A 7,683-nucleotide genomic window follows, 5' to 3' on the forward strand; every position below is an offset into this window, starting at 1 on the left:
GGTTGGAGCTCAACCACGTCGCAAGGCGCTTCAACGAAGCCGCTGACGAGCTAGCGAAGGCAGCGTCCGGCCGGATGCCCGTCCCTGACGGCGTTTTCGTTAGCGACCAGCTGAAGCCTTCAATCCGTTATCTGGAGCCAGCAGGGGTCGGCGAGGCATGCCCAGCCCTGGGGTCGGGACCCGAGCCAGGGGAGGTCGGCAGCACGCCACCTGTCCCGGGCCCGAGCACCGGTCCCGAGGGAATCAACGCTGCCTTACCCAACCCGGCCCTGGAAGCCAAGCCGTCCGACCCCGTGGTTATGGAAATCAAGGCAGGCCCCGCGGCGGGGGCCGACCCCCCGACCGACTGGAGAGCCCCGTACCTCGACTACCTTGTCCACGACGCACTCCCGGCAGACAAAACCGAAGCCCGCAGGATCGCGCACCGTGCGAAATCCTTCACCATCATCGACCAGGAGCTCTACAAGAGAAGTCACACTGGGATCCTCCAACGCTGCATCCTGATCGAGCAGGGAAAGGCGCTGATCCAGGATATCCACGCCGGGGCTTGTGGTCACCACGCAGCGCCAAGGACGCTTGTTGGCAACGCCTTTCGACAAGGTTTCTACTGGCCAACCACGGTCGCGGATGCTACCCAGGTAGTCCGCACCTGTGAAGGATGCCAGTTCTTTGCCCGCCAAACTCACCTGCCTGCGCAGGCATTGCAAACCATCCCCATCACGTGGCCGTTCACGGTCTGGGGGCTGGATCTCGTCGGACCCTTCAAAAGGGCGCCCGGGGGCTTCACCCATCTCCTCGTCGCTGTCGACAAGTTCTCCAAATGGATCAAAGCAAGGCCAGTGGCGCAAATTAGGTCCGAGCAAGCGGTACAGTTCTTCACCGACATCATCCACTGCTTCGGGATCCCAAATTCCATCATCACCGACAACGGCACGCAGTTCACCGGGAAGAGATTTCTCCAGTTCTGCGACGACCACCACATTCGAGTGGATTGGGCGGCAGTGGCGCACCCCCGCACGAACGGTCAAGTCGAGCGAGCCAACGGCATGATACTTCAGGGTCTCAAGCCACGGATCTTCGACCGCCTTAAAAAATTCGGCGGACGGTGGGTTGCTGAGCTCCCAGCAGTCCTCTGGAGCTTGAGGACGACCCCCAGCCGGGCGACAGGGTTCACCTCGTTCTTCATGGTCTACGGGTCAGAGGCCATCTTGCCCACCGACCTAGATTATGGGTCGCCGAGGGTCAAAGCATACGACGAACAGGGAAACCAGGCGTCACTCGAGGACGCACAAGATCAACTTGATGAGGCGCGAGATGTAGCCCTACTACACTCAGCTAAGTACCAGCAGGCCCTACGGCGTTACCACAGCCGCAGGATACAAGGCCGCGCCTTCAACGTCGGTGATTTAGTGCTCCGCCTCGTCCAAGATAACAGGGGTCGGCACAAGTTGACTGCCCCATGGGAAGGCCCCTTCATCGTCGTACAAATTCTACGGCCAGGCACCTACAAGCTGGCAACTCCCGACGGGCAAACCTTCAGCAACGCCTGGAACATAGAACAGCTAAGGCGCTTTTACCCATAACTTTTATTTCCAAGTTATGCATAATCTTGTCGTCTTTTTCCGTTCTTTCGTTCAAGCTCAGGGGCATCCGACCCTGGCCTCGTCCCAGGGTCGCATACCCCTCGGGGGCTACCAGTTTTGTTCTTCTGCGAAAAAAGAAACCCTGAGCCACCTTGGCTCAGGTCCTTTCGTTTAAGCTCAGGGGCATCCGACCCTGGCCTCGTCCCAGGGTTGCATACCCCTCGGGGGCTACCAGTTTTGTTCTTCTGCGAAAAAAGAAGGCCTTTTTCTTTTAAGCTCAGGGGTATCCGACCCTGGCCTGGCTCCAGGACCGCATACCCCTCAGGGGCTACAGGGGTCCCAACCCCAGCCGCTGGGCGCCATCTAAAAAGAAAACGGTTTTTTCTTTTCTCAGACCCTGAACACTCCCTTTCGAAAACCTTTGGATGCAAAAAAGATAAGGATGCGTGAACAGTGCTCAGGCAAGTTGCGATCGGACCGCGGAAAAACCTACGCCCCAGCGGCTACGGCACCTTCGCTCATCAAAACTTACTGACGCACCCGGCAACGCATCCTAAAGCTTTCGAGCCCAAAGGAATAACAAAGGGAAACTGGGTTCTTTTGTGCAAACAAAAAGTCATAAGAACAGGCCCGTATGGCCAATACAAAACAAGTTCAAAGGACTAACATAAGTACAAATTATTTGGGCGCGAGCCCGGTACAGCTAATTCGCAGAGGGGTCGGTAGGAGCAGCAGCTTCAGGGTCGGCAGAAGGGGCGGCTTCAGGGTCGACAGGAGCGGCGGCTTCAGGGTCGGCAGGAGCGGCTTCAGGGTCGGCAGGAGGGGCGGCTTCATCCTCCAGGAGCTTCGCAAGGGCCTCCGCCGGCGCAGTCACCCCGGCGTCGATCTCGTCCAGCTCGGCTTCGGTGTAGCCGGCACAGTACCCTTCACTCATCCCGGCAAAGTTAATGCCGGAATAGTGGGAGCCGAAGACCCCGAAGGCTCGCCGCACGCCAAGGCGAAGCGCGTCCACGGCGATCTCACGACGGCGACGGCGCACCTCGAGGACACGAGCCGGCAGGGAGCTCGATCCCTCCTCCGGAGCTACACTGAAGTCCTCGCAGATGACGCGGACTGCATCTCACAGGGTGCCGTGCTCGCCGCGCTCCTCGTCGAGCAGAGCCCGCAACTTGGCGATCTCACCTGCAGGAGCCACCCAGAAAACCCCACCGAGTCAAAAGAGCGGAACACGAACGACACAAGAACGCAGGAACGGAAAGAGCCTCACCGTCGGCCTGGGCCTTCAATTCATGCTCCCGGTCGGCGCTGCGGGACAAGGCGGACTGAAGCCCCTGCACCTGCAAACGGAGTTGATCGTTCTCCGTGCGGAGGGCTCCACGCTCCCCCCTTAGCTGCGCCAGCTCCTCAGCGTCACGGCGGGCCCGCTCAGCAGCAGCGGCTTTAAGCCCCTCGGCATCGCGGTGGGCCCTTTCCACGACGGCCTAGAACTCCTCGAGGTCGAGGCGGGCCTTCTCGGCGACGGCCTGGAACCTGGCCTCCGCACGCCGCGCCTCCTCTAACGCCGCCCGCTCACGACCCTCCAGGTCGCGAACGGCCCCCTGGGTGGCGCCAAGCTGCAGGGACAGATCCCTGGTGCGCTCCCTCTCGGTGTTGTAGTGCTCCCAGAGACTCTGCTGCCGCCAGAGGAAATCAGATTTCCCCCGGCTGCCCTCTTGGAGAGCCTGCAAAGCAACATGCCGTTAAAGCAAAAAAGCAAAGAGGAGATGCTCATCACCAAGCGGTAGGAATAACATACCTGGCCACCGGGGACCACGGTGTTGGCCAGAACGCCCAGCGCCGAGGTCAGAGCCGCTTGAACCTGGGCGACGCCGCCATGCATCGCCTGCCACCTATGCCACTCGGCGGCGGCGTCCAGCGCGAAGAGGTGCCTCGGCGGGTCATCACGGGATGACCAGCGGAGGACGGACCCCCTCCACGCCCTCGGGACGGAGGAAGCCGAGGTTGGGGCAGGGGCCGACCCTGGTGTCGCCGTCGAGGACGGCACCACGACGCTAGAGGCTGCCGGATCCGCCGACGGCCCCGGCGCCTGCACGCTCGTCGCCGCCGAGGCCGCCAACGGTACCCCTGTGGGCACCTCCGCCTCTGCCGCCAGAGTCACTCCCGCGGGAGTGACCGGGGCGGAGGCCCCTGCCTCCGTCACCGCTGCCTCTGCCACCGCCGCGCCTCCGGGAGCAGGCGCCCCCTCCGCCTCGGATCCCGCCACAGCAGCGGGGGCATCCGCCCCGCCTCCCGTCGTCACCGCCTTCTCCGCCTCGTCGGTGTCGAGGTCGATCACCTCCCCGGCCTGCGGGCCCGGGGGGATCACACCCTGAGCTGAAGGGGCGATCAGAGGGACCGAAGGCGGAGTGGAGTCCACTCCCCCTCCTGTGGCTGACGCCGCCGCCGCTCCGACAGCCGCCTCCGCAGGGGCCACCTCCGCGGGGGGACCTGCGGCCACACCAGGAACCCTGCCGATCGCCGCTGGCGGGGCCGCGGCCCGCCCCTCGGAGGAGGATGACGTCCGCAGCGCCTTCTTGGGCGCCAGCTGCAGAGTGAGGCCACAGGGAGAAGTGCTGCACATCGACGGCCAGGCGTCAGCAGAAACAAATGAAAAAAGAGAAGAAGAATGACACATAGGGAAAGCCAACTTACGCCCTCAAAGCGTAGGGGCGGCGCTCGTGCTTCGACTCGGAGCCGGACACCGACCCCGGGGCATCTGGCAGTGGCCGCTTGTCGCCGCCTCGCTACTCTCCGCCAATGGGCACGGCGGTGGAGGCAGTCTCCACGGACCCCCGAGGCGCGCCCCGAGCGGGCTCCTGGGGAGCGCCCCACGCCGGACCCAAGGCGGCGGCGGGGGCAGGCTCTGAAGACCCCCGAGGGGTGCTCCGTGTCGACGCCGGGGGGGCATCCCTTGCCGACCCCGGGGGAGCGCCCCGCGCCCGCTCCTGGGGGACGCCCTGTGCCGACCCCGGGGGAGCGGCCCGCGCCCGCTCCTGGGAGACGCCCTGAGCCGACCCCGGGGGGGCGCCCCGCGCCCGTTCCTGGGGGACGCCCTGCGCCGACCCCTGGGTGGCGCCCCGCACCTGCTCCCGGGGGACGCCCTGCGCCGACCCCTGAGGGGTGGTCCGCGCCGGCTCCTGGGGCGCGCGCTGTGTTGGCCCCTGAGGCACAGCCCCAGGGCCCGCGGGAGCTGAAGCCCGGGCGGACGCTTCCGCCGCTTCACCCCCCGCGGCCGTCTGCGGGGGCGCATCGTGAATCACCAAAGCCCCCGATCGGGGGGGAACCAGCTCTTCCTCCTCTTCCTCTTCCTCATCTTCATCTTCTTCATCTTCATCATCGTCGTTGTCGTCGTCAGACACGACCGCCCCCCTCCGCCGCTGCTGGAGCTCCTTGGCGGCCTTCTTCCGCCTCCTCTCCGTCTCCTTGTCCTTGCGGCGCTTCTGCGCCTCGGCCTGGCGATGGTTGCGAGCCCTCCGCTCGGCATCTTCCGGCACCGGCGGAAGGGAGTCCGCGACCCGGGTCAGCGAGCCCTGCAAACATAAAGCAGATCCGCGTCAGAACAACAAACAACGGGACACAAGGAAAGAAAAACGATGTCCCAACTCCTTACCAGGTCTACGAAGCCCGGCTCCGGGCGCATCGGCGGATGCCCGGGGATCGGGTACTCGACGTCCCTGTCCTCCAGCGCCTCCCGGAGCCGTTGCCGGATCTCGGAGGCGGCGAGCGCACCCGTCGCCAGGGCGGTGCCCTCGGGCGGCGCGTCGGGGGTCATGGCGCCAAGCGGCCGGGCTCGGAGCATCAGCGGCGCCACCCGCCGGGCGTGGTACGCGCCGATGACCCCGGCGCCGGTGAGCCCACTCCGCTTCAGCTGCTCGATGGCCTGCAGCAAGTCGGAGAACCGCTTCTTCTCCTTCTCCACCGGCTCGTATGCCCATACCTCGGGCGCCGCGTCGATGGTGCGGCCGGTGAAAACTGGCAGGGGGGAGTCCGGGTAGTTCTTCACGTAGAACCACTGATTGTGCCACCCCTTTTGGGACACCGAGGTCTTCACCGTCATATACTCCTTGGAGCGAGTGTGACGGAGATGGATCCCGGCGCACCCGATCGGCACCGGAGGCGACCGCTGCTGGCTCCCCGCCTTCCCTGTCTTCTGGTACAGGCTCACTGTGAAGAAGTACTTCCACAGTGCGAAGTGGGGCTTGATGCCCAGGAATCCCTCGCACAGCGCGACGAACGCCGCGATGTGCTGGATCCCGTTGGGGTTGAGGTGCTGGAGCTCGAGCCCGTAGTGGTGGAGGAGCCCGCGGAAGAAGCGGCTTGGGGGGGAGGCGAATCCCCGCTCGTGGAAGTAGGCGAAGGAGACGACGTAGCCGGCAGGGGGCGACAGAATCTTCTCCGGCCCCGGCAGCTCCCACTCGCCCGCCTCCGTCCTCTCGCAGAGGAGCCCCTTCCGCACCAGGCCCTCGGCGCGGGAGGAGGTGAAGTGGGAAACTCCCCAGGAAGCCATCGCCGGAGGAAGGAGGAGATCGACGGAGATGGAAGAAGAGCGCGCGGCTTGGAGCGAAGGAAACGAGGCGAGCGCGGATGAACTAAGTGGAAGGCAAGAAGGCTCGAATGCGAAAGGAGAGAGGAACCGGCGCGGCGGGCTCCTGCTTTTATAAGAAAGGTACCAGGGAAGCCAAATCGACGCCCCGGCCGCCATAAATGCGGCACCAGGTACGCCCCTGCCACGCCCGTTTCCTTTTCGAAAACCGCGCGCACGATCGACCGCGAAAACATCCTATCTTCCTCGATTCGCGGGACGGTGCTTCCATAACTCCACTTCCCGGGTAACGCGCCCACGACGCCCCCCACGTTCGGCCCAGGCACAACAGCCGCTCCGCTCCGGCCCAAGGCCCACAGGGAGGTAAGAAAGGGATACGGGGCTGAAAACGCCCCTACGGCCCATTACGGTCCAGAGGTTCGAAAGCTGGCCCAACACGGGTTCGACAGCTGCCTCAGGACATCCCCCGAGCGAGGGGTGAGAAGGGACGGGTCCGCTAGCGGCCAATACCCAGGCGAGCGAAAGCCAAGGGCACCCCAACCTCATGTTTGAGTCCCGTCCGGTATAAAGTTCATGGTTTTTCCACGGGGAAAGGCAACGAGCCCCCAGATCCGGTCGAACGGGTCCGGGAACTATATGAACTGGCCGGCGGGAAATTGGAGTACGCCACCAGCTTGGCCCGAGCCGGACCCCCCCGAACGGGGACCGGGACTCCACTCGAACTTACCCGTTTGCAGCTCAAACGAGCACCACGGTTCGTCCAACGCGGATAACGTGGCCCGGCTCAACCCCTCCGTCCTAGCGAACGTACGCTTGAGGGGCAGCGATCAAAAAGTCGACCTAGCCTCCCGATCGGTTTCCTGCAACGAGCAGGAGCTCGGGGGCTAGTCTCGCAACCAACTACCACGCGTGTGGTCACAAATTGCAGGTTCCCCCAGCCAGGTCGAAACAAAACAAGCGCACCATAACGCAGAGCCCGCGGCGAAACAGCGAAAGAAGCCTCCGGAGGAGCACCCCTGCTCCACCACAGGCTCGGGGGCTACTGTTGGGGGGAAATATTAACGATCCCCTAAGACACCACTTAAAGGAACAAACACGAAGGCCTAGGCCCACCAAGACGTGATCAAAGCTCCGCCTTGCCGATCAAAACGCCAGGATCGGGAACGCCCGACCCCCCTCCGCAAGGTTCCGCCTCGCCCGACCGCGATCCCAGGGTCGGCGCCCGACCCCTCTCCACGAAGTTTCCGCCTCGTCCGACCCCAAGCTGAGGGGTCGGGCGCGCTGGGGCCCACGGGGCCGGGATCCCCCTCGGATGCGGTCCAGATGGGCAAAACAGACAAAAACCTGTGGGTCCCCCCGTCGGCCTCGCCATAAATGCGCCGCAGGACTGACGGAGGGCAGGGCGACCGCGCCCTTCACGCAACCCGGCGCAAGTACCCGCGCACGACCGCTCTGTACAAGCTACAGTGCCGGCGGCCGGCTCCCATTCGCCGCAGGGTACTCATGGCCTGCGCCGAC

General features: G+C 64.5%; 1 protein-coding gene across 1 annotated transcript; it reads right to left on the minus strand.

The window, feature by feature from the left end:
• Positions 1 to 2,703: 2,703 nt before the first annotated feature.
• On the minus strand, positions 2,704 to 4,203 carry LOC101778340 (skin secretory protein xP2-like). Its single transcript, XM_004959226.1, has 3 exons — positions 3,706 to 4,203; positions 2,851 to 2,920; positions 2,704 to 2,765 (listed from the first exon to the last, which is right to left on the minus strand). The coding sequence occupies exons 1-3, from the start codon at positions 4,201 to 4,203 to the stop codon at positions 2,704 to 2,706; spliced, it is 630 nt and encodes a 209-aa protein (XP_004959283.1).
• Between the last annotated feature and the right edge of the window lie 3,480 nt (positions 4,204 to 7,683).

This window comes from Setaria italica, chromosome II (genome assembly GCF_000263155.2).
Source record: "Setaria italica strain Yugu1 chromosome II, Setaria_italica_v2.0, whole genome shotgun sequence".
Classification (NCBI taxonomy): domain Eukaryota; kingdom Viridiplantae; phylum Streptophyta; class Magnoliopsida; order Poales; family Poaceae; genus Setaria; species Setaria italica.

What these genes read in the sequence shown, in the direction of transcription:
- LOC101778340 (XM_004959226.1), bottom strand. Translation starts at nt 4,203, where the DNA reads ATGTGCAGCACTTCTCCCTGTGGCCTCACTCTGCAGCTGGCGCCCAAG. An exon ending in AGGCGGAGGTGCCCACAGGG is followed by an intron (nt 2,921 to 3,705) that starts GTACCGTTGGCG and finishes CTCCGTTTGCAG; the next exon opens with GTGCAGGGGCTTCAGTCCGC. An exon ending in ATTGAAGGCCCAGGCCGACG is followed by an intron (nt 2,766 to 2,850) that starts GTGAGGCTCTTT and finishes TGGCTCCTGCAG; the next exon opens with GTGAGATCGCCAAGTTGCGG.